Source organism: Cryptotermes secundus, unplaced genomic scaffold, assembly GCF_002891405.2.
Source record: "Cryptotermes secundus unplaced genomic scaffold, Csec_1.0 scaffold519, whole genome shotgun sequence".
In the NCBI taxonomy this organism is placed as follows: Eukaryota; Metazoa; Arthropoda; class Insecta; order Blattodea; family Kalotermitidae; genus Cryptotermes; species Cryptotermes secundus.
In genome coordinates, this window is record NW_019720169.1 from 207522 (window position 1) to 235337 (window position 27816).

At 43.4% G+C, this 27816-nt stretch overlaps 1 protein-coding gene across 1 annotated transcript in view; it reads right to left on the reverse strand.

Annotated features, from left to right (window-relative positions):
* LOC111867575 (cadherin-related tumor suppressor) overlaps positions 1–27816 on the reverse strand; it is a 437136-nt gene that overhangs the window by 168251 nt on the left and 241069 nt on the right. The window contains exon 2 of the mRNA XM_023857565.2: positions 11176–11487. Within this exon, the coding sequence (XP_023713333.2) occupies positions 11176–11487 (312 nt within the window). The remainder of the gene's footprint in view (positions 1–11175; positions 11488–27816) is intronic.

The window sequence follows — 27816 nt, forward strand, 5'->3', positions numbered from 1 at the left end:
AAACACAGAAAAACGCACACAAACATATATGCCATGAGTGAAATTCGAACCCACGATCCCGGCTTCCGAGCGAGCGAAGACAGTGCATGCCTTAGACCGCTCGACTACCGTGACCGGCAGCATTTTCTTCACAGTCTGTGAAGACTGTGCATATGACTGTCCGAATATCCCTGTAACAGGCCGTGGAGGCCAATAGGGTTGTCAGACGTCGAGTTTACCACATTTTCTAGACAACCGACTCATAGATGGCGGTAAGCTTCTCAGCCTTACGCACCAGCCGCCCTTTACCTCCAGGAAGATACCTGGTACTCATTTCTGTTAGAGGCTGAGTCGATCCGAGGGCCACAGTGCGACTGGAAGGATTAGTTAAACTGAAAATACAATAATCAGGAATCGAGCCAGCGACCTTCCGGCGTGTAGCACAGTGCCTCAACCAACTAACCTACCGCGTGCCTCTATGATTCTCGAAATAAGGCGCAATCATTTCCCTGGATAGCACTAACCTTTAGCCTTGGCCGCGCCATAGCTCAAGCGGTTAGTCAATGGCTTCCCACAGCGGCGGTCCGGGTTCGAGCCCGCGTCTGGTCAAGTGGGTTTTGTGGTGGACAAACTGGCGCTGGAGCAGGTTTTTTCCGAGTACTTCGGGTTCCCCTGCCAATCGTCATTCCACCAATTGCTCCACAATACCCTCACCTATCATCTGGGGCTGGTACAATAGGCCAGAAGTGGCCGCAGCACAAGGGACTTAGTGCCACCCCACTAGCAATAAAAAAAAACCTTTAGCCTTTGTAATGGAAACTCAATGTGTTTCTTTTCTGTTTTATGTGAGACAGAAACTGGATTTTTAAACAATATTTGGATGAAGTCCATGCAGCATTCCTCCACCCTCCGTGGTCATGCTTTAGGAGAAACAGTAAAATACTTCATCTGCTATAGGGACGAGGGAGCATCATCGTCAAATAGTGATGAGCTCCATTATGTAATCATTAGAAAATTACTTGAGTCTATTTTCAGCGTATTTCCGGTATTCAGGACTGTTCTTCAGTAACGTTGCCTACACAAGTCCTCAAGTTCCTTGCCTTAGTACACGTAAATTTATTCCAGGAATTTAATTGTTTAAGCACTATGCATGAAGTCGTATGGGGGAGTGGAGGTATAGGTAAACCAGTCTTTATCTGGGCATTAGACGGAAGTGAATGGTCAGTCTCATGATCCTGCAGCTTCTCTCCTGGAGAAACAACCACCGGTAAAAACGGCTGGGAGACTCCCGGAGTCACTCTGGGTGTTAGTGTCGAAAGAAATATCTGTTTCCCTTGCCGGGGATCGAGGAGTAGCACAGGCGATAATGATGATGATTCGTCTCACAGTATTCGTCACCGAAATTGGCAGTCGAGTTGGGAGAATCCCTTTTTTCGTATACCAAAGGACCTCGCTTCAAATGACCGCCCAACAATAGGCTATCTTGACAGAGGTATTCGTGATATTTCTCTGTCCCTCCAGAAAAACTATAAATAACATTTCACTCGGATGTTATATGGGTAAGAAACTTGGTGTATCGCTCTAAATGAGAAGGGCGAGGGAGCGAAAAATACAAAGCGAGTAGCTTTGAAATTCTCACTCTTCACAAAATAGCATAAGGCTGGTCAAAGCGAAGAGGCATGAGATATAACAAAAGTGTACGGAGCTAATACGGCCACAATATGGCGGTATATAGTACGGGATTAAACGCAGGAGATCTTAGGTAGACAAGTGTTCAATTCAATTATACCCGGTAATGCAAAGGAAACCGGATTCTCCGAATGAATGGCATCTAACTGTTGCAGATCCACTCACTATGTGAAGATATGTGCGGGGAATCAATCAGAGGTCACCAGCAAACGCGGCATGTCACCTAGGCGCGTGTCATCGTAGCCTGTGACACCGCTGCTGCTCGTTTGTTATATACTCTCTGGTTGCTTCGTTTCTGGCCACTGAACTGAAATACGTGGTATGGAAGAACTGCCAAGACCTCTCTAATTCCTTCAACAGAATCTTCTTGTCTGCAGACTGGAATTACATAACTTACTTACTCATGGAGCTGAGCCCTTCTGGAGGAGCCGCCAATTCTACAGCTACACAAGAATTTCCTAGCATTTTATGGAACCCGAAGGTTCATTACCGTGTTCACAAGAGCCCTCCACTGGTCCCTATCCTGAGCCAGATCTATCCAATCCATATCATCCCATCCTATCTCTCTAAGATCCATTCTAATATTGCCCACCCACCTACGCCTTGGTCTTCCCTGTGGTCTCTTTCCTTCTGGCTTTCCCACCAATATCCTATACGCATTCCTCGTCTCCCCCATTCGTGCTACATGACCTGCCCACCTCATCCTACTTGACTTGATCATTCTAATTATACTTGGAGAAGAGTACAATTTATGAAGCTCCTCATTATGCAGTTTTCTCCAACCTCCTGTCACTTCATCTCTCATCGGTCCAAATATTCTCCTCAACACCCTGTTCTCAAACACCCTCAGTCTATGTTCCTCCCTTAATGTCAGAGACCAAGTTTCACACCCATACAAAGAACCATTGGAATTACATAATACTCACGAAAATAATGAACACATCTGAACCGCAGAGCCACAATAATTCTGAAGGTCACTATCCCACAGGATGTGAAGCCATTTAGTCTAGTAGAAAGGTACTGTCACATGAGGAAGTGACGATAGACGGGGTTTGGTTTGTTAATCGCATTTACTGACCACTTTAACACACGACTCGGGACTATATACATCACTATAGCAGCCTCACTGGTTTACACACTCTACAAAAACAAATTCCGTGGCCTGTAGTCCGTAAGCAAACTATACAGACCGAGCGACCGCCGCTTGTCGGCGAAGTTAGTGTCAACTTTAGCGGATAGATGGTGTCGCGTGGTTAGCGCAACGGATCCCCACGGCCGATAATCTCGGTTTTCGCCATTTCCTTGAAACAGTTCCTCAATTGTCCTCACGAGGTTGAGTGGGCCCCGTTCCAGACCCACTACTTCTCAGAAATTCTGGTAGCGCCGGGAATCGAACCCGGGACCTCTCGATCTGTAGGCAGGAACTCTGGCTACTAGACCACAGAGGCGGTCTACATTCTACAGATCAATGTAAATGCAGTACACATAACCTTCTATGTCGTTTCTTCACAGACTTACTAAGTAACTGCAGTGCCGGCGGCCATGTCACACCAAACCTCCTAGTCTTCGCTAAAGCCTACTGCTTCCGTATATAATGCAACAATTAAAACACTGATTCACAGAGAACACAGAGAATCCAAAAGAACACTTGATACGAACAATCATGAAGAGAACACACCAATGAAATACAGAAACAGCTGCATTTCAAAGAAGTTATGAAGAAGAAAACACCAATGACGTAACGAAAAAACGATATTCGATTAGTATGCAGTGCGTTAGACTACTTATAAAACTGTTGCCTGAAGATGGCCTTATATGGCCGAAACATGTAGCACTGTGATATGCATATATATTCTAATAATTTAATCATTTTAATAACGTCTTATACACATAACGACCAATCTATGGATTAAGTGTGAATCGGTGCTATTAATTGTTGCGCTATAGACGGAAACAGTACACTGTAAGTTACACCTCAATGCAACAGGATGCTCAAATATAATATTACTACTCCTGACGCGGTAGCGTAGTTGGTTGAGGGGCTATGTTACAAGCCGCAAGGTCGCGAGTTCAAGTCCCGATGAGGTCACTGAATTTTTTTCAATTGGTTTTTTATTATTTTTCCTTTTCTCTTTCTTTATAGCATGCATCCTGCTGTGTCATTTACGAAAAGATATATTTTGCGACATTCGGACAACAGATAATACTAGTATAATAAAAATATATGAAGTGTACATTTCAGCTCTGAACAAAAATGAAGATATAAGCAGGAAAGTCTAACATGCGGCAAATGAGTTTCATCCAAAATGACATACGAGCGAATTCGGAGACACTAGTTGCAAAGCACAAGTACAGAGAAACAGGCAGCCATTTTGTGTTATGTCTATAGAGTATGACGCTGAAATAACGAGCCGAACCAGGAGAAACGAAGATGATAAAGCCGAAGAAAAGGAGGAAGGGATTACACTTGTGATGTTCCTAATGAGAGTGAAGACGAAGATGATTAGGAAGACCAGGCGTTTCCTCCGAACCTTTCAGATTTTAAACCTAGCGAACTTTGAAAATAATTTCAAATAATACACGTATACCAAATTAACAGATTTCACTCTACAACCTACACACACAATCATGGGACTATGTAATGGAAGTGAACGGTAAAATTGTCCCTGTGCTTAACTAACTAAGCACTACGCCATGATGACGCATGGGGGAGTGGATGTATAGATCCACGTATTTTTGATCTCGGCACCAGTTGGACGTGAGTGGTCAGCTTCACGACCCGGGCTCTTTACCACCCAGGAAAGAGCCGTCGGTGCCCTTTGGATAGGAGGTTGAACTGCACCCAGAACCGGTGTGGACGACATGAAGAGGAGAAAAATCTTGCCCTTACCGGGACTCGAACACCGACGCCACAGCCAGTCGCTGTACCAACTGATTTATCAAGTCTCCCATGTAGCAGGAGTAGAGATATATATTTCTTCTGGAAAAAGTCATTCTTGTAATGCAGTTTTTGCTGTACAGGATTCCATATACTGGATCCCAGAGTTTTTGCTATTAAACTTGTCTTCAGGGAGGCGGGAAATGAGATTAAATCTAAGTAGAAAAGGGCACCTCTATCTGAGATAATTCAGCTATAAACAAAAGAACGAATTCCATTCATCACTATCAACATTAATAAGAATAGGTCGCGTTAGTGCGGTATAATTCGGTCCGTCATAAATCATACGAAACTTGACAATTTTAGTTGTGAACATCCTGAATGAAGGACCCATTATCTAACGCTCTGTGTTCACAGTGGAATGCATCAAGCCGCCCCTTGGACACGAAGTGAGAAAGGCTGTTACGCAACATCACTGTGACACTGCGGGAAAAGTGGCAGGACATAAAACGGACCCTCAAGAGACCTTTTATTGCTTTCCTGTCGCCGTCCTATAACTAAAGCATGTCTGGAAAACTTGTTTTCCGCCCTTGTGCGTTTCGCAACCAACAAACCCAGTGATCAGCCAACTCTGAACTTGATGCAGAGCGTTTTATCTTCTGTGTTTGAGTTGAGGTTCTCATAGAGTTGATTATAAGCTGATCACCGCAGCGGCGCGGTCTAAACCATGAACCCTCTTGGCCCGCTCGAACACTGGGATCGTCTGTTCGAATCTCACTCGAGACAAGGATGTCTGTGTGCGTTTGTTCTATGTTAGTGTTGTTCTGTGTACAGGTAGCGACCTGGCGACGGGCTGATCCCCAGTCCAAGGAATCGTACAGACTGTGTATTGGATTCAGGTCCACAAGGGTTGTACAGCCATAGATAGATAACGGTGGTTAGGAGTTGGAAGGTAAAGCAGCAAAGTTGTCCTGGTCTTAATTAATTGCAATGCCATGAAAACATATAGGGGAGTGGAGGTATAGATCATCCATCCTTGACTTCGACTCTAGACGCAAATGGGAGGCTAGCTTCAAGACTCGGTCGCCTTACCCCCAGTACTCATTGGATATGACATTGGGTTAGCCCCAGAGCCGGTTTGGAATCTGTGAAAGAGATAAAACTATCTTGCCTCTGCCAAGAAACGAACCCCGGCCGTCCGGCCCGCAGCTGTATAGACTGAGCTACCTCGGGGTTCTATTTTCCGGGATGTAACGGGGTATGCGGCGCTATACCGCAAAAGATACAATTCAAAAAACATTATGTAATCTTCTTTAAAAAAAAATTGAATATAGTATTCAAATTACAAAATATAATTTGCGTTTCTTGTTCTCACGGCTGTGACTACGAAGACCTCTGGGTTGTAAAGCCGTGTAGTTTGGACAGATAGCGACGTTTCGGAGGAACATATCGCCTGCATCTTCAGAGCGAAGAGGAAGCCAGAAGAGCACGCATAAAGCAGAGCTTAATTTGCCGCCTGCTTTTGTTGGTTTTTTGCTCGGCTAACTCTTTTGACTCTGAAGATGGAGGTGATATTTTCCCCCGAACTACACGGCTTTGCAAAACCAGAAGACCGTATTTATGGAATTTTAGTTCTATTATGGCAGTGTAATTAAGTCTAAGAAATGTCTCCTTCAGATAATAACGAATATGATCAAGGAACTATCTTATTCTCTCTTTCATTTGGATCAGAACCGGAAGGAGACAAATTAGAATATGAATGAATGGAAAAGGGGGGGGGGTTCTTGGCCCTTGCACCGCAACCACAGTGATCTATTAGAAAGTGTAAAAAGGGAGATGAGGAAAGAGGAAGGAAAAGGGAGAAGCAGAAAAAGAACGAAGAAAGAAGAGAAGGAAAAGATTAGAAAGGAAGAGCACGAGAATAAGAAACCTGGAGAAGTAGGAAAGAGAAGATATCAGAGGAACAGAGGATAACGCATAATGAAAAATAATTTACGTAGACGCCAAAGTGTGGCGAGGCTACCGGCCCCAAAATACTATGACGATGAATGAATATGGAACAGTGGTAGAGTGGTGATTGGTGAGGAAAGCAGAAAACTGTCGCAGTGCCACTCTGTCAGACATGTACTACCCTAAAATTCAACCCATACTTTCGAGGTAAGATGCTAACAACTGACCACTTGAGATACAGCAGGGGAAATAATCACGAGAACTACGAGAAGAGAAATGTTTCCACGTGTAACCCCGTTTCCAAAATTAAACCTGAAGAAAGCAGTCTTCTGGGATTTGGCACCGTGTATATGTGGTGTTAACCGACGTTNAAAGTTTATGCATGGGTTTGAAATGTCGTAGGCAATAAAGAATCTCCCCCCACATAAATTTGTCTTCTAATGTTTCTAACCTCTGACCCACACTATTTTGCATTTCGAGTTACGATATGTTCCCTTCTTCCATTAAACCACTCACTTCCCAAAACTGATTTTTACGGTGCTTCAGTAGGTTCCCGCACAGACAGTTTTATTTGGGAATTCTCCATTGCTGTACATTCCACTGAGGCAACAAGATATTACTCGTATAAGGAAAGTTTCGTGACTTAAGCGTTAAATCCAAGACAAGACACGACGACTGCAACGAGAAGTCTCTGTGACTCACAGTACGCCAACAGCTCCAGCTCAATGAAGGGGAACTCATTTTTAAGAAACAGTCACTCAGACTGACAAAAAATCCATCGATCATTATGGGATAAGAAAGTTGATCAACCGCCTCTGCAGAGTTCCTGGCTACAGATCCAGATGTCCGGGTTCGATTCCCGGCGCTACAAGATTTTCTGAGAAGTAGAGGGTCTGGAACGGGGTCCATACAGCCTCGTGAGGATAACTGAGGAGCTATTTCAAGGAAATAGCGGCTCCGGTCTTCAAAACCGAGATTAACGGTCATGGGGATTCGTTGCGCTGACCACGCGACACCCTCTATCCGCAAAAGGGGACACTAACTTCGCCGACAAGCTGCGGTCGCTCAGTCGGTATAGTTCGCTTGCGGAATACAGGCCAAGGAGTTTGATTTTTGTTTTGTATAGGTACGGTGGTTAGCGTTGGTGTCTCGTATTCGGTTCAAATTCCATCCTGGAATGTATTTTCGTACGTCTCTCCTTACTCCCGTCAAGCGAATGGGGTGACACAGCATATGGCCCAATCACCGATAGATCTGTAAGAAACGCGTGGCGCTTTTAAGGCTTTAAAACGGAACGTACTTAAAAACGTGAGACGAGAGAAATCGACCAAATCTTTTCTTTCTTTTCCTTTGTAACTGCTTAGGAACACGTGCAGGAAACCTGACCGAGAGAGTGAAAGATAATGTTGAAGAGGGAAGGAAGTAAATAAAAACTTCCCGTCCACTCATAAACATCCCAACAAAATGGACTCAGGCATTACAGCCTACAAATTCCGACCTGCTCGACTTAGGCGAGATATTCTCCCTAGATTTCTTCTGCCTTCCTTTTCACTCTGGCTCAGACAGCAAGGATCTGATCTTCCTGATGTCTCTGCCAAAGGGGCAGGGAAAAGGGCTGTCCAAAAACCAGAGATAATGACGACCTACGTAACTAATTGTGACTAATAACAATGTCACAGAGGAGAGAAGCGGCATTGTGGAAACCTCCACGCACTCTATAAACAAAGTCGGGGGCTGGGGGGCCAGGATTACTCTCCTATAGGACGAGAGGTCGTGTAGTGCCGTCAGATCACATTTAAAGAACACAAATGCGTTCACAGTCTTCCTCACTCGCATATTTTAACTTAATGTTCATACGAGTATTATATGATGTCAAATTACATAACTGACGAATTGAGAAGAACATGCAAGGAAGCAGTCATGACCAATATTCCCTTTACGCTGCGCGCGCAGCGGCTGTCGTAATCTCGCGCACTATTATTGGTTAAGTCAACTGGACCCCCTCTGTGGTATAGTGGTCAGAGTTCCTGGCTACAGATCTAGAGGTCCCGGGTTCGATTTCCGGTGCTCAGAAGTAGTCAGTCTGGAACAGGGTCCAATTAGCCTCGTGAGGATAACCGAGGAGCTGTTTCAAGGAAATAGCGGCCCCATTCTAGAAAACTGAAATTAACAGCCGTGGGTATCCTTTGCGCAGACCACGTGATACCCTCTATCCGCAAAAGTTTGCAATAACTTCGACAAGCGGAGATCGCTCCGTCGGTATAGTTCGCTTGCGGACTACAGGCCAAAGAGTTTGTACATATCAATTTGAAGTAATACAAATAAATCTGAAAAAAAAAATAGACCATAATTTGTTGTTTTTTGTGAGCTTAAAAATTTAACGTGAATTATGGACCGTTTTAGAAATACCCCCCCCCCAGGTTAACCAAGCCAACGCCATTGGTGCTCGGACGGCACGACGACCTGCGCATCTGCATCCCCGGCTGAAAGGGAGCGTTGGTCATGACCAGGGCCCGGATTTTGATGACATGTCATCTTTTTTTCCTTGTATCCTATGCGATGCTCTTAAATATATAAATCTCGGATATGAGCTGCTGGTTATAGAAATGTAAATTTTATAGGTAATTTTTGTCATTTTTAGGTTTAAAGTCACTTTTCATTTTGGGGGCAATTTTTTGGTAAATTTTTGGACTTTTAAGGGTATTTCTTGTCATTTTTGGCCATTTTAGGGAAATTTTCTTCATAGGTTTTCTGAAATGTGAATAACATGGAAGCGAAGTGTTCTTTCTTTTCTCCTTTAGGTAATTTTTCTGAATTTTTTCGGTCATTTTATTGGGCATTTTTTAAATATTTTCAGATCATCAAGATCCGTGCCCTGGTCATGACCCACTCTAATATACTGTCTGGAGTTAATGGCAAAATAAACCAATAACAGAAGTTTCTAGTCTCAGAGGGCCATTATTCAAACCTGGAACTTCCTACATACACATAAAAAAAACAGCTAACTAAGACATTGTGACTTTTCTTCACTTCCCTGGACGATATCAGCAACGTGACCTAATACAGCCATGCCTCCCGACACAGAGCAACACTGGTCCACGAGTCAGTGATTAATAACCACTCACATCGATTAGAATGGGCTCTGCGAATGATGGAAACTAGCGGTTTTTCTCTCCGGTATAGACGACAATCTGGTTGGTAGAATTTTTAATATTCCGGGTATAAGAATCTGCTTCAAGTCTAGAAGAGGAGAGGAAGTAAAAACTGGCAGTTAGCAAGCTTACGGGGAGGGAGGGATGGAGGGAGTTCTGTCCGTCCGTAACTGACGCTCCTCAGTCTTCTTCTTCTTCTTCCGTCTCTACTTGCCCTCGTCTAGGATCTGCTTGCTGTGGAATCCCAACCAAATTACCCCAACAGCATTCCATCTGATTTTGCTTACCACCGTTTCGGGGTCTCTTCCATACAGAAGAGGACCGGTATTTTTCTATTCTCTTTATTTCGAATTTAGTTTTATTTATTTTGTGAGGTCGCTTTATAAAACAGTCAAGAAAGATTTTTCCGTCTGTAAGATGATCTTTTTTATTTAAAGGAGACACAGACAGGGAGAATGGACAGGGCTTGGAATGACAGCTACGCTTCGTTGAGATTGTGTCGTGTGTATATTTGCTAGCGGCTGTTGCGAAATCGACATTGTTACAGTGATGCGATTTACTCGTCTCCATACGCGTCGTCCTCAACTGCCTAATCCAATTTCCTTCGACTGTTTCATGTTCGCTTTTCGTTGTAGCAGAAACACAAGAGCTTATACTTCATATCTTACATATTTCGACGAATGCTGAAAATAAAATGGCCTAATAATATCCGAAACTAGACGCTCAGCCAGAAAGACGAAAATAGCCACACCGGTGGATAAGAAGACTTCTATCTTCTGGGATACAACACCGTGTAATCAGCTGAAAGTCAAGAGACGTTTCGAGGAATATGTCGCCTCCATATTCAGGGTCGAAAATTAAACCGAGCAAGAAATCAGTGTGAAAGCAGAAGAAAGAACACTTCATTTGTGGAAAAATATATATATATAAATTAAGGTTAGTACGTCATAGAAGTGTCAGATGTGACGAAGTATACATGTGTCAAAGCCGGACACAGCTGAATTCTCAGGGCTGGCGATGGAGAGCAGAAAATTACTGAAGGACAGTCAGTGAGGCGGTAATCGGTCGCCTTCTCTCGTCGAAGAGAGGGCCCACTTCAAAACTCGGAGATGGTCTTGGAACGAACAGAACCTACCTATCAAACTATACAGTGTCACATCCAACAACCTAGTACTCTTCAAAATTCATAAGACCCATAAATTTTAAGATTCATTTTTTGGTTTCGTGGTACGTTGGCCCCTGATTGGTCTACCTGTACCAGCCCCGGATGATAGATGAGTACATGGAGCACTTGAGAACTGGCATTGGAAACTGAAGTACCCGAAGACAACCTACCCCAATGCCACTTTTCCCACCACAAACCTCACGACTTGACTGTACCTGCGCCCCGCGGCGGGAGTCGGCGACTAACCGCCTCACTTGCCCATAAACACTAAGAGCAGAAGGAAGATAAGGGAAGATTTAGGGGTTTTGATAAAACCAACTAAGAAACTTGTACGTCCTAATAGACTGCAGAGCTTTCCTTACCTTGATGGTGACCACGGTATCGGTGTGCTGTACGCCATCAGACGCCCGAATCTGCAGCCGGTAGGTGTCACGTGCCTCTCTGTCCAAGGCTTCTTTCAGCCGTAGAACACCCGTGTCCGCAGTGTCCAGCTGAAAGTGACCGTCATCCCCGGACACCAGACTGTACGTAAGATGTCCCAACGTGTCAGGGTCACTCGCTCTAAGCGTGGCCACCATCTGTCCAGTAGGAAGGTCCTCTGACACGGAGTACTCCAGTGGAGTGTCACGGAATGAGGGCGGGCTGTCGTTTCTGTCCAGAACAGTCACTCTGACCTGTACAAGAGCAAAACGTCACAGTTAGCGTCCAGTAAAATGCATAATTAACTCCATTAAGCATAGCCTCTCTTGAAAAGCCGTACAGTTTCTTGTGTAGTCAAGAAACAATACAATTTTATAGTTAATTCTATTATAGCCTAACGAACACAGTGGCCGCGCGATCTAAGGCATTAAAAGTCATCGGTCCCTCTAACACTGGGATGGTGGTTTCGAATCCAGCTCAAGGCATGGATGTGTGTTTGCGTTTGTTCTGCGGCCTCGTGACGGTCTGATCCCCCATCCGAGGAGTCATACCGACTGTGTATAGATTAAGAACTCCGTGGCCTGTAGTCCGCAAGAGAATTATACTAACAGAACGACCGCCATTTGTCGGCCAATATGTGCCAAATTTAGCGGATAGAGGGTGTCGCGTGCTCAGCGCAACGGATCCCCACGGTCGTTAATCTCGGTTTTCTAGACCGGAGCCGATATTTCCTTGAAACAGCTGAAACCTGCTGTCTCCATTTCAAGGCAAATTTATCATAACATTACATAGTCAGAAGCCTGGATAGCGACTGGCTACGGACTGGACTGGATTTCGAATCTCTGTAGGGATAAGAGTTTTCTCTTCACCACGTCGTCCAGACGTGCTCTGGGCTCCATTCAACCTCCTATCCAAAGGGTACCGGGGGCTCTTTCCCCGGGGGTAAAGCGGCGTGGGCGTGAAGCTGACCACTCACCTCCAGCCAGTGCCGTGATCAAGAAAATATGGATCTATATATCCACTCCCCCATAGGCCTTCATGGCGTAGTGCTTACTTAATTAAGCATGCTGAAACAACTTTACCTTTTTTCACACCATATAATTTCTGCGTCCATACTCCTACCGAAATTGTAACCTAAACGCTATGCAGCTGCTTCAATGTTCAGAGTAGAAGGTACATCCAAAAGGTCGATCAAGACATAAAATCTACACTTAACACTGAGTCAGCAGGTTCCACGAAACACCAGCACACAGTGTCACAGCTGCGAAGAACGCTGTAACGTGAGTTAGCTGTTAAGGTATTAGACGTATTCAGTAAGAAGCCACCTTAATGCAAACATCTGTCTGACATTAAGTTTAATGTAGATCGTTTCTGCAAGGCAATCAGTAACCACATTGCTGAATATATGAGGGTCTATGTAATATTATGCACATGTATATGAATGTATAATACCTTACAGTGCCTCACTTATTTAAATACTGAACGCTGCTTAGGCACTATATACATGTAGATAAGACTCAAAACGCAGTTTACATGAAAACAAGAACGGCAACTTCTATAATTCTATTTAATAAGGTTATTATCATTATAATCGGGGCACACGGTAGCGAAGTTGGTTGAGGGACTATGCAACAAGCCGGAAGGTCGCGGGTTGAAGTCCCGATGGGGTCAATGGATTTTTTTTCAGTTGACCTAATCCTTCCAGCCGCACTAGGTCCTGGGGTTCACCCAGCCACTAACAGAAATGAGTACCAGGAAATAATTAAATAATCTTCCTGGGGAGTAAAGCGCGGCCGGCACGTAAGGCTGACAACCTTACCGCCATCTGTGAGCCGATTGTCTAGATAATGTGGGACCCTCAACGTCTCACAACCCTATGACCCTATGGGCCTCCACGGCCTGTTACAGGGATAGCTTTACTTTTTATACTTTTACTTATATGCTAATAAGCGCTATAAAATGTTGCTTACTTGACTGAAGGCAAAATGCGGTCATGTACGTTTTATTTTACCTACATCAGAACATACAGACTAAATCCACAAACTGTAATCTCAGACAAGCCGAACGAAGTGGCCGAAGTGGCCGCGGTGGGCCGCGCCATCGCTCAAGCGGTTAGTCAATGGCTTCCCAACGCGGCGGCCCGGGTTCGATCCCGGGTCTGGTCATGTGGGATTTGTGGTGGACAAAGTGGCGCTGGAGCAGGTTTTCTCCGAGTGCTTCGGTTTCCCCTGCCAATCTTCATTCCACCAATTGCTCCACAATCACCCTCACCTATCATCTGGAGTTGATACAATAGGCCAGAAGTGGCTGCAGTACAAGGGAATTAGCATGTGAACTATCTTCGTTCGCTCGAACGGAGGCATGTGTGCCTGTGTGCTGCACTGTGAGTAGTTAGCGGCCTTGCGACGGTCTGATCCCCCGTCCAAGGAGTCCTACCTACCGTGTATAGAATTACGAAACTGAAAAAGTAGCCAACACCCAAAGGACTGCAGAGCCATAGACAGATAAAAGAAGATAAACAGATAAAGCGTAAAGCTATCCGTGTAACAGGCCGTGGACGCCCACAGGGTAGTGAGACGTCGAGTCTCCCACATTTTTTAGACAATTGGTTCACAGATGGCGGTGAGAATGTCAGCCTTAAACGCCGGCCGCAATCTGTATCTCTAGGAGGATTCCTGGTACTCATTTCTGTTAGAGGCTGAGTCCACCTAAGGGCCATAGTGCGGACGGAAGAATTAGGTCAATTGACCTCATCAGGAATCGAACCAACGACCTTCTGGCTTGTATCATANCGGAAGAATTAGGTCAATTGAAAAATCTAATGACCTCATCAGGAATCGAACCAACGACCTTCTGGCTTGTATCATAGTGCCTCAGCCAACTACTCTATCGCCACAGATAGATATTCAATTGTGGAAAATGTAAATAATTTTTATGCGTCAATCAATTTAGAATTTGATTTATTTCGAATAATAGGATTATTAGAAATTTTTCATTTATATTAAGGATTTGAAACGATTTGAAAAAATTCAAAATTCACAATACGTTTATTGCCGGGCATCACGGAGGACGTGCGCTCTACAGCGCGTGTCGATTTCGGTTCCTTATGTGAGATCTAATCCCATTTAGGCGAATGGACAAACGTCCCTGTTTCTCCTGTGTTTGTGTTACCCTCATAGGTTAGGGCTTGATTCTGAATTGCAAAAGGCTACCGCCCACCTTAACCAAGAAAACAAATACTGTAACTAGCATTTAGTATTTACACCAAAATTGTTCTCTTCTGATGAAAAAGAGAACAAGACAGGTTCAGTCAGTGCGGGCAGAATACAACTGTTTTTGTAGGTACCGAGGAAGGCTGATAGATCAAACTGCATGTCAGAACTGAAAGGAACAGTACTGCGCATGCTTGCCCTGCTCCGAGGTGGTCTCTTCGTACTGTGAACTGCTGCAAATAAACAACTCGGCTGTCAAAATTGATAGATTGGTGTTTTCAAGTTTCATACTAATTTAAACATAAATATCCAGTCTAGATTCGATCTGCAGATATTACGATTTTAAAAATACCAAAATCCAAAAATCAAATTGACGTATGTAAATTAACAAAGATTTTATACATATCTGACAAATATCAGCAAGGGGATTCTGATATATCGGGACCTATTAACAACGGAGAAATGAACAATTAAGAAGGCTGATGTTTTTAAATTTTAAACTACGTGCAGTGTAACAGCTAAGTGAGAGAAATACACCTGATGATGGTCATTTACGGCCGAAACATGTAGTGTAGAAGAAAAGAAGACAAAAGAACTACAATAAATTGTTGCACTTAGGACGGAGTTTGTGCCATACATTACGACTCTCGTTGGAAATTCGCGTAAAATTGTCTAAATGTATTTTTTTTTTTTCAAATTTCCCATGCATTGCAAATGAACAGTGCACCCTCAGTCGGTTACTGTGCTGTATTAATGTTGTATTATAAAAGTCAAGTACACGGACTGAGATTTCTCTGAGCTTCCCTGAAAAGAACGTAAACTTTTGGGTCGTTACGGCTTGTGAGAGAGCCAACTGTTGCGGACAGAGGGTGTCTCATGGTCAGCGCAACGAATCCCCACGGTCGTTAATCTCGGTTTTCTAGACCGGAGCCGCTAGTTCCTTGAAATAGCTCCTGAATTATCCTCACGAGGCTGAGTGGACCCCGTTCTAGACCCACTACTTCTCATAAAATTTGGTAGCGCCGGGAATCGAACCCGGACCTCAGGATCTGTAGCCAGGAACTCTGACCACTAGACCACAGAGGCGCACTAACTTCGCCGACAAGCGGCGGTCGCTCGGTCGGTATAGTTCGCTTGCGGACTACAGGCCATGGAATTTTTCTTTTATGACTAGATGAGAGAGTCCGCCGTGAAGAGAGGGGCGGACTTTTCCGTCGAAGCCTGTGCTCTTACAAGATCCACTTGTACATCGTGGGTGTCTGATAACCGCTGAGGGGATTATTTATACCTACGTTTAAGGAAGTGATGGAAAGTTGTAGAATACTGCATAATTGCCATCTTCATATTTTATACCCTTCACCAAATATTATTAGGAAGGCCAAATCAAGGAGGATGAGTTGGGTAGGGCATGTAACACGCACCAGAAAATGAGAAATGTAAACTTTAAAATCGAGAGATCTGTGCAGATGGTACCACTTAGGGGGTGCCTGCATAGATAAGAGAATTATAATAGATCTTAACTAAATAGGGTAAGAGATTTTAGATTGGATTAATGAGGCTCAGTACATTGGCCACTGGTCGCATTTCGTGAACACCGTAATGAATTAGCGAGTTCCAGAGACGGGAAAATTTCTTGACTAAGTTGGCACACAGCTCCTCAGGATGGAATCTGCTCCTTTAAGTTAGACAGTCAGTACAATTTTGCGTCGCATTTTCTTTTCAATCCGATACAGTCTGTTCGCCTACAAGGCACGAAGCAAATAATCAGAAACTGCGACAACTTTCAATCATTCCTCTCAAACTCTCCGATTTCGGGTCAATCCCCTTTCGAAAACGTCTCTCCAGAATTTCAGATTTTCATTTTCGAGACAGTGTCAATATAAGATAAAAAGTAAAGTAAAGCTATCCCTGTAACAGACCGCGAAGGCCCATAGGGTTGTGAGACGTTGAGGGTCCCACATTATCTACACAATCGGCTCACAGATGGCGGTGAGGTTGTCATCCTTACGCGCCGCCCACGCTTTACTCCCCAGGAAAATTATTTATTTAATTCCTGGTAATCATTTCTGTTAGAGGCTGAGTGAACCCCGGGGCCATAGTGTGGCCGGAAGGATTAGGTCAACTGAAAAAAAAATTCCAATGACGTCATCGGGACTTGAACCCACGATAGTTTCTGTAACTTTCATAACATAAAGCACATCCACATAAAGGTCAGATGTAAAATACAGAACTATTTGGTCACCCAAGTTCCTTAAAAATGTGATAAATGAAAACAATGCTTGCGGGGTGGTCCGCGAACCGCGTATCTATAAATATGTTATAGTACAGTGAAGGTCTTAAAGGAAGGCGGTGCTATGTAACATAAACACCGTTCCCAGAGCGAACATTACCCTTCTTTAATAGCAGGTCTTGCCTCAAGTGAAATCATTCCGAGAGATGTGCAAAGGCATTCAAACCCATGTCGTTATTATAGCTCTCTGTATGCCGACAGCGCATGAAAAGGGTGTAGGCATATCTACAAAATGCTGTACTACATGAACAAACCAAAAATATTAGGTACAGAATGTTTCATATTATTCATATCCACGGAGCAGGTTAGTGTAGCGTTAATGCTCTAGAGCAGGCATGTCAAACTCAACTTGTACAGAGGGCCACCTCAGCCCTATAAATAATAGTCCAGGGCCGCATTTCAAAATAGAAATATACATTAGATTTTGATACAAGGAAATTTATTTCTATTTATTATTTAGGAATAATTTCAACATAATTATCTAAAGTCACATATCTTACCGTTTTAAAAAGCAAGAGAATGCCATTTTTGACAAGTATCAAACAGCTTTTCAATATGTAAAAAGAAAGATTACACAAGAAATTATGTTAGAAATAGCAAAACATTGAAATTCCTGCAGCCTGCTAATTTATGTCTGCATGAGACATCTTGTCTTCTGGTCTGTTGGAAAACTGTCTTCACAAAAAAATATTTCTACTAAAATTTTAATATTGATTTTAATATCAATTAGCTCTAAAAGTTGAGGGCCGCACTTTGTGCCTATGGGGGCCGCACCTTTGACACGGCTGCTCTAGAGTTCTATTCGGGAGGCGTAAACATATATATTTTTCGTTTTCCTCAGTCCCTCCAGGCAAATGTTAGGATATAACTTCGATTAGATCAAGACTGCTTCCTTTCAGATCCTTTCCAATTCATCAATCATGCTATTAATTGACGCTATGTAGTCTAACTAATAAGAGCGTCGCAAACCAAACAACAAAAGCAGATTAATATCTACAATAAGCACAAATTAATCAAACGCGGGCAAAATTGGCATAAGAAGAGGAAGTTTCCATATATCTGAGTGCGTAACGGGCATGCGCGCCGCTACGGCTGAGAGAAAAGAACAATGTGGAAATTATTACTCTACAAACAACATAATGAAACTGGAATATAGAATATTAAAACAAATATCTCACTGGGATACTGCAGTCGGCATACCGACGGGCTATAGATTGGACGGCCGAGGGATCAGATTTCAAATCCCAGTTGTGGCAAGAATTTTCTGCTTTTCGCGTCGACCAGACTGGCTCCAGAGCCCACTCAGCCTCCTATCCAACGTGTACCGTGGGCTTTTTTCCTTGAGGGTAAAGCGGCCGCGGCGTAAAACTGAGCACTCACCAACTAGTATCGAGGTCAATAATACGTGGTTCTATTCATCCACTCCGCCATACGTCTTTATGGCTTAATCCAATACAAAGAAAATTGAAAAATTATATAAAATGTCTACTTCACAACAAAGACGGGGTCTACTCATTAACGTTTTCGTTGATTCCGAAACTCGCCCGTAGGAAATACAGGTACAGAATTGGTACCTTCACTTTTCGAAGCCTAAAGTTTATACACATAATATTTTAAACTTCGCTGTTTACTTGACAGTAGATAATTGCGTTTCAGTAGAAACACGAACCGGTTAATGACTGGGGAAACAACCGCCGTTTGCATGAAAGCCATATTTACACACTGCAGGAGAACTGCACATCCCTAAAGTAGTGTGTTCCGGTGCTACAATTTTACTTCCCTGGTTATACTGTAAAAGAAAAGTATGTGTACTAACGTTACTGTCATCTGCGCGCACCAATAACACGGAGAGATATGCTGGCGGGAGAGTAAGCTCCTGGTAGGTCCTACCATGCCAGGCAGGTCAAAAGGTAAGGGGCTGGTCCTTCAGGCTTGGGTTTGGGTGTGTGGCTAACAAACCCACTCCGAAAAAAATTTGCGGTGATCGCGGAGGAGGCAAGGACCCACACAGGGTTGTAGCGCCGGATATATTAATGATAATGTAATGATGTGTCACTATGTGATGATGACGTATCTTCAGAGATGTTTTAGATACAGAGTATTTCATCAGTCACATTCAACATTCCATTCGACGTTATGTAAATTACGCAGTCCACGGACAGTCCTCTATTACGCAAGGAAACCAAGTGCCCATCGCTAAGTTACAAACATCTCAGAGCAAATGCAAGACAAAAGAGTCTTGAAAAGAAATTGTAGGGCGTTAAACCTAAGAAAGAAGACAGACACGAAAGAGGTGCACTTAATGTAGAACTGGTTGATGTACTCTATGGTACAAACGCGGAATCCACCAATAGAGTAGCCGGTTCCATGTTCCTGAGACAGAGAGAGAGAATGTCAGTACATAAATCATTTTCACCCTCTCTTTGACATTGCCCGTGGGCGGATTAAAATGTTATACAAAGAAAACATGAATGCTGAATTATTGTAATTTATTCCAAATTCCAGTGTTGGACGTATTCATGTTTTAATGACCTGAAGAGTAGAGACCGATCGTGAGGCCATCTGTATTACAACAATAAAACGATTATGTGACTAGGTTCAAATCTTCCTTGTACATTCAAAATGGGAGCCGAGATAGCTCAGTCGATATAGCGACTGGCTACGGGCTGGACGACCGATGGGGTCAGAGTTCGCGTCCCGGTAAGGTAAAGAATTTTATCTTTTCCACGTCATCCAGACCGGCTGTGGTCCACCCAACCTCCTATGCAATGGATGCCGGGGGTATAGCGGCAAGGGCGTGAAGCTGACCACACCTCCAGCTAGTGCAGAGATCAAGAAAATGTGGATCTATACATCCACTCCCCCTGACGCCTTCAAGACGTTTACCTTTACCATATGCCTAATATACGAGAGAGGATTGTGAAGGTGTTCTTGAGCATTTCCCGGATTTACACGGTTAGACCCCTCCTGAATATGAGGAATTCTATTTTTGTGTGACTGTACATATACATCTGCCCTGTTATTTTCTTTTTTTATTGCTAGTGGGGTGGGACTACGTCCCTTGTACTGCGGCCACTTCTGGCCTATTGTACCAGCCCCACATGATAGATGAGGGTGATTGTGGGGCAATTGGTGGCATGAAGATTGGCAGGGGAAACCGAAGTACTCGGAGAAAACCTGCCCCAGCGACACTTTGTCCACCACAAATCCCACTTGACCAGACCCGGGATCGAACCCGGGACGCCGCGGTGGGAAGCCAGCGACTAACCGCTTGAGCTATGGCGCGGCCTCATGTTCCCTGTTAGGGCCAGAACAGTTGCACGGCACTGAAGATGAACATTGCGGTTCCAGGAGTGTGGGCCTTCAGATGGATTCCAAAACACGAAGTGGCAATTATCTCTTAAGCTACATAAATAATTTTGATTAAACTTCGTTGTTTCATGGAGGCCATCTCCCTAAATTCTACTGTGTACGTAACGAACACAACAATACACGGAGTAGAGGCACAAAACGCGCTTTCTTCAAAACCGTTTTTACTGTTCACATGGATTTAATTTTGTTCCTGTATTTGGTAAGCAACAATTTTCTAGGGAGCAACAGTCGACTTCGTCTCCATGGTAACTATTCAATGTCGTTCGTATATTTCTTTCACACACTTATTATACATAATCTGTAGAGTCTGCAATAAACGTGTATGTTCAATAAGTACTGACTCGTGAATGAGTTATGCTCAGTTTCTTAACTGATATACTCGTTTTTTTTATTCACTTAAGTATCATTTTAAATCCTGTATTGGTGTTTTACGGGCCGCCTCTGTGGTCTAGAGGTCAGAGTTCCTCGCCACAGATCCAGAGGTTCCGGATTCGATTCCCGGTGCTACCACATTTTCTGAGAAGTAATGGGTCTGGAACGGGGTCCACTCAGCCTCGTGAGGATAATTCAGCAGCTATTTCAAGGAAATACCGGCCCCGGTCTAGAAAACCGAGATCAACGGCCATGGGGATTCGTTGCGCTGGCCATGCGACACCCTCAATCCGCAAAAGTTGGCACTAACAAACTTCGCCGACAAGCGGCGGTCGCTCGGTCGGTATAGTTCGCTTGCGGACTAAAATCACGGAGAGAGAGAGTACTTTAGTAAGGTAAAGGTAAACCTGTCCTTGTGCTTAACTAGTTAAGCACTACGCCATGAAGACGTATGGTGTAGTGGATGTACAGATACACATTTTCTTGACCTCAGTACTGGCTGGGAGTAGTCAGCTTCACGCTCTGGTCGCTTTACCCATAGGAAAAATTGCATAGGTCTGGACGACGTGGAAAAGAGAAAGTTACTGACTCCGACGCCTCGGCCGTCCAGCCCGCCGCCAGTCGCTACATCGACTGAGATATCCGGCTCCAGTATTTTGGTAGGGATTTTTATATAAAATTAACACGAAATTATTATTAAATTGCACATTCGTTTANACGTAACGAACACAACAATACACGGAGTAGAGGCACAAAACGCGCTTTCTTCAAAACCGTTTTTACTGTTCACATGGATTTAATTTTGTTCCTGTATTTGGTAAGCAACAATTTTCTAGGGAGCAAGAGTCGACTTCGTCTCCATGGTAACTATTCAATGTCGTTCGTATATTTCTTTCACACACTTATTATACATAATCTGTAGAGTCTGCAATAAACGTGTATGTTCAATAAGTACTGACTCGTGAATGAGTTATGCTCAGTTTCTTAACTCATATACTCGTTTTTTTTATTCACTTAAGTATCATTTTAAATCTTGTATTGGTGTTTTACGGGCCGCCTCTGTGGTCTAGTGGTCAGAGTTCCTCGCCACAGATCCAGAGGTTCCGGATTCGATTCCCGGTGCTACCACATTTTCTGAGAAGTAATGGGTCTGGAACGGGGTCCACTCAGCCTCGTGAGGATAATTCAGCAGCTATTTCAAGGAAATAGCGGCCCCGGTCTAGAAAACCGAGATCAACGGCCATGGGGATTCGTTGCGCTGGCCATGCGACACCCTCAATCCGCAAAAGTTGGCACTAACAAACTTCGCCGACAAGCGGCGGTCGCTCGGTCGGTATAGTTCGCTTGCGGACTAAAATCACGGAGAGAGAGAGTACTTTAGTAAGGTAAAGGTAAACCTGTCCTTGTGCTTAACTAGTTAAGCACTACGCCATGAAGACGTATGGTGTAGTGGATGTACAGATACACATTTTCTTGACCTCAGTACTGGCTGGGAGTAGTCAGCTTCACGCTCTGGTCGCTTTACCCATAGGAAAAATTGCATAGGTCTGGACGACGTGGAAAAGAGAAAGTTACTGACTCCGACGCCTCGGCCGTCCAGCCCGCCGCCAGTCGCTACACTGACTGAGATATCCGGCTCCAGTATTTTGGTAGCGATTTTTATATAAAATTAACACGAAATTATTATTAAATTGCACATTCGTTTACTCAATTTTGATGTGTGCTAGACATTTCTGGAAAGGCCGATAAACCCAGGAATTGTGCCCTGCAGTATAATAACCGGAGAAGTTGGCATAACATGAGGACGCCTAACAGCATGGCGGATGATAGGTTTACTATACGTCAGGAGGAGCAAGATATTTCTCATGGAGTTGATGTGTCCAAGATAAGAAATCATGGCAATTGTTGCGTCGGTTTGCTTATGATGTAGTGTCCGATCATATGTATATATAAAATTATTATGAGCCGAACATAATGGTATGGAAATGGTACAGACATTTATAACAGTCAGTATCCGTCATCTTGGTATGTGCTTAAAAAGAAATATTAGTCTTTAGTTGCGACTTGTTACTATCGAATATTACTGGTAAAGAGTTGGTGGGGGAATATAACAATCTAATTGTAATTTATGTTGAAGTCTCCCATGTGAACGATTCCAGTGTGTAAGCAACAAAAGGGCGTAAGAACATAAAGTTACATTCGTGTTGTGGCTACTTCTGAGAGTGATTCTTTTGGGGGTGGGGGGGGGTAAATGGGTCCTGAATTGTAAGTTTGTGATCATGTTTCTACCAATATTTTACGGCCATCATTGGAATATAACTTAACATCCATTACTCCTGGCTTCAATTCCAACAACAACTTTTTAATTGGCCACCATCTTGTTTTAGTCGTATTTTATTTATTTCCATAACATAAAGAGAAACACGACGAAAATGTCAATAAATAATAAAGGTAATAGCTATCCCTGTAACAGGCCGTGAAGGCCCATAGGGTTGTGAGACGTTGAGGGTCTCACATTATCTAGAAAATCGGCTCAAAGTTGGCGGTAAGGTTGTGAGCCTTACGCGCCAAGCTATCTCCGAGACAGACCGTGGAGACCCATAGGGTTGTGAGACGTCGAGACTCCCACATTCTTTAGACAATCAGTTCACAGATGGCGGTGAGGTAGTCAGCCTTACACACCGGTCGCCCTTTACCCCCCAGGAAGATTCCTGGTACTAATTTCTGTTAGAGTCTAAGTAGATCCCATGGCCATAGTGCGGCTGGAAGGATTAGGTAAATTGAAAAAAAAATCTGACATCATCGGGAATCGAAACCGCGACCATCCGGCTTGTAGCACAGCATCGACCAGTTTCGTAACAGTGTGAGTAGTCTGGATTTCTGAACAGTTGACTTAATGTGCTCAGAAACTGCAAGATTTTTGCCAGGATCCCAAACTGCCCCTCCATCTCAAGCAGAAAATGTTCTGTACCCAATCTAGGTAATTAACTTCAATCATAAACGTGCATATAGGGTATTAGACCAAGACGAAGAAGCGTGGATAATATTAGAATGGATCCTAGAGGAATAGGACGGAATGGTATGGCCTTGATCGATCTGGTGTGGTCATTGGCTGGCTTTTGTGAACCAGATAACGAACCTTCGGGTTCTGTAAATTGCTGGGAAGTTATTCAATTGCTGTCCAACTGGCGGCTTCTCAAGACGGGCTCAGATCCATGAAGTTAGTTCATAAATATCTACTGTCTATTCATCAACATCAGCACACAACGTTTTGCTTTTCACTAATGTCCAGTGGAGATCTCATGTCTCTGTATACCATAACATTTTCCCGGACAGATTAATATAGGATACTGTGACACGACGCCCGAAAGCAGGAATAGTGAAGTCAGAACTGACGTTCATTATTAGGTAACGGTTGGGTAAACATATCTCCGCGGCAACGAAACTGCAAATAAGAATTCAGTAAGTTTTGAGGTTTTCAGAGCGATGACAATGAAGAAAGTCGTCTTCTGGGTTTAGGCACCGTGTATTCTTCGTTTTGGCCGACGTTTCGGAGGAACGTAGCGCCTCCATCTTCAGAGCANTCAGTAATTTCGTACATATGCAACGGCACTGTAAACACATATTTCCAACAATAGAGGGTTTGTGTTTTCTGCTTGGTCCATATAAAGTGGTTATAAAGAAGAGTTCGTTCGAGAAGAGCCAGTCGAGTTTCAAAACGCCAGCCTGCAAGGATATGAGCTTGGGAGCAGAGGAATTGAATTGAGTCAATTCTTCGGAACTGGCATTTGCAGAATAATGGCAAGGAAATAATTAAGGTGTGAAAAGAAGATTTCAAGTGTGATTTGAAGTTACAGCGAGAACAAAGTTAATAAAAAGTCCGTCGAGTGTAACAATTTGTAGGTCACTTCTTTATCACTTCTGCCTTACATGTTTCGGTTTGACACAACCATCATCAGAGGCACTTACTACAATTATGAAAACACTGTCGTTGTTTATGATGTACACAGTTATGTTTGTTGTGTGGACACTGCTACGATATGTCGACGTGTAAAAGCACAACACTTGCTAGGATAGTTGAGTGCACTATCAATTCTCACCTTCCATCCGAAACTGCCCTCAAGTTAAAACGTCAATGTTAAAATATTTAAATATTTAAAAAATGTTTAAAAATTTAAAACATTTGATGTAAAATGTTAAGCTCCTCCTTGTTAATTCATCCCGAAGATGGGAGATGTCAGCTTGAGGTTGTATGGCTTATGGTTAGATGTTTCCTATGTGCTGTGTGTTGTGTACTGCCAACACTGATAGTACTGATAGTGTAACGGACCAAAAAATGAAACAATTCAATACAGCGAGAATGTTATAAATCCGTTGCCAGGATACGACTAGTGAAGATCGAGAACCCTAGGGCGTGTGTAGACAAGCGATAGCGCTGTACTGCCTGTAGTCCCCAACCCAAAACCCGTCTATAAGTCATGCAAACCCCCAAATGTGACAACATAGATCAGTAATTATGAATGTTAGTTATGTAGGCGTATGTTTCTGGGATGATCCGTTCTCTTGAAGCTGAAACAGGGTAACGGGCCTTTAAAGTACGAGTAGAAGATATTTCGGCATAATTTCCATTAATGGAAAATGTTCTAGACTCTTTTATTCTCAAGTGTTCGCACTCCAAAACAAATCTCTGCAAGCCAACAGCAGTAGGGAATTTCCAACTTTGCGGAGACCTTTCCAGCCTCGAAATCCGATCCCCCGGCCTTCCAGCCGGTAAGCAGTCACTATACCGACTGCACTACCCCAGCTCCCAAAGATAAAAAAGGTAAAATTGTCTCTGTGATTAACTAATCAAGCATTAGGCCATGAAGGCGTATGGGGTGGTGGATGTATAGATCCGCATTTTCATGACATCGGCATTAGTTGGAGGTGGTCACCTACACGCCCCTACCGCTTTACTCCCGGGGAAAGAGCCCCCGGCACCCATTGGATAGGAGGCTGGGTGGAACCCAGAGCCAGTCTGGACGATGTGGAGAAAATTCTTGGCCCTACCAGGACTCGAACTCCGATCCCTCGGTCGTCCAGCCCGTAGATAGTCGCTATACAGACTGCACTATCCCGGCTCCTAGCAATGAAATATATTGTAAAAGATCATTAATCTCTAAGCTCTTAACGTCTATTAACAATAAGAATAATATTAAAATGAACATAATTGTATATAGTTCCTGAAAAAACGATACGTTTTACTGTGACTATCGGGAGCCTACAAAGCAACAGGTTGAGCGTAAGGCTGACAATCAGGTATGTAGGAAAAGCTTCAAGTAACATTCCTTTTTATACGAGTATGTCTGAGTCTGAAAGGGCTGACAATAAATTTGACAAGGCGCCTAGCAATCGGCTTGCTTTTAGCTTCGATCCTTTCAACGTCTCCCCCCCCCACCCATTTATTGGGCGCAATTTCAAGGATCGTGACATCTCAGGGAATCAAACCTAGGGCGCAGGCAGCGGCTACAAGCCAAAGCCCTCATATTTCGTGTTTCTTCGACGGACAAGAAGACATTTCCGAGAAAAATTACAGACACTGTACAGATGTAATTTATCGATAATATTTTTGATATCATGTCTTGTTGTATAAAAATAATAATAGATGTAAAATATTTTATCTCGTGTGATCACTGTTCATGTGGTGAATATAAATCTCTTGGTGGAGATGTCAGTTGCCTCATCTTAGCGTAGGACTGTCTTGTCAGTTGGAGGTCGCTCTGGTATGAGATTCCCGAAGGCATGATATCCGTGCGGTCAGAGCGAGTCCATCCATCCTTCCTTCGAGAGGAGCAATCGATATATTATAACAAAGTTGACGCGCACAAGACAATTTAATGCGCTTTAATATAAAGGGTAAGAAACATCAATTCATTTAATAATTCTATGGTATAGTGAACAGGAAAAAGGGGGAAAAAAGATAAGAGTTCACTTCAGGCAAAGTTTTTATAGCAGCAATGAATCCTTTACTAGTCACTTGGACTCTGCAGCTGAGAGACAGACTAACACAAGGTCCACGAATATCTGCCAGTTACATGCATGATCGCCTCTTCTCCTTTCATAGAACTTCATAAAATGCATAATGACGAGGGGTAGGTTGGTTGAGGGTTATTTTAAGATGCTGTCGATATCCAGACCAGGGGTTTACAAATTTTTTAGACCACGGATAACATATTGCGTGGATTTTCTTTGGCGGACAACCCGAATATTAGAAACGAAATGTTCTGATAATTCTGAATAAAATAAGAATTAAATACATTTGTTACACGCCACAAAACAAATAAAAAACTCCGTGACCTTTAGTCAGCATATACCGACCGAGCGATAGCTGCTTGTCAGGGAAGTTAGTGCCAAAATTAGGGGATAGAGGGTGTCACGTGGTCAGTGCAACGAATCCCCACGGCCGTTAATCTTGCTTGTTTCCCCCAGCATAACCAGTCCAACCTCCTCTACACGAAACTGAGAATGTGATGTATACATGTCTGGTAGAAACACAATACTTGACATTGATCTGTTAAGATATACAATTTTAATATAAAATCTTTTTACGATATGTCATGCGGTACACCGAAAGTCAAAATGACGTTTCAGCGAATTACACCTCAATCTTCAGCACGGAACAATAAGCGAAGCAAGGGACGGGCATGAAGTTAGCAGACCTGCGGTAGTAAGAACCGAAGGTTCGACACTGCTAATAGCAAAACTGGTTATTAAAGAGATCCTTAAACGTTGAACCATCTTCGTTCCTTACAATCATCACAACCTAATATCCTAATATTTATATTAACCCTACACTGGCTATTACTTGTACCACATACATCAGTATACAAACATATGTGTACTTCATTTTTCGCCCAGAATATATCACCTGTTTCGCATGATTTTCCTTAAGTAGAATTAACTACCAATTGAGAAACGACGTTTTCTGTGAGACAAGGTAAAAACGAAGGGTTTAAATAATTAAGTATCATACCTGAGCGTTACTGACACTTGCCACTACGCAAAGAGGAAGTCCCATAAATTGTTAACACCGATACTGTATGATAATAGTTGGTTCCATGTTTCATTCATCTGTTATCACGGAAACAATTATATTGTGGTGCACAGACCTGTTGCTGGGACGTAGCTCTGTAAAAATCAGTCGTTGCTAAGTGATGCCACACGCAGCAATTGAGGAGGTGTCATGCTAAGTGACGCGTATGGAACGCGCGCAGCATACGCCTGCGCGGTGACGTCAGGGAGGTGTTTTCTCTAGGTCTGCTCCGATGCTGTGTTGTTTTCTGTGCTGCGTGGTCCGT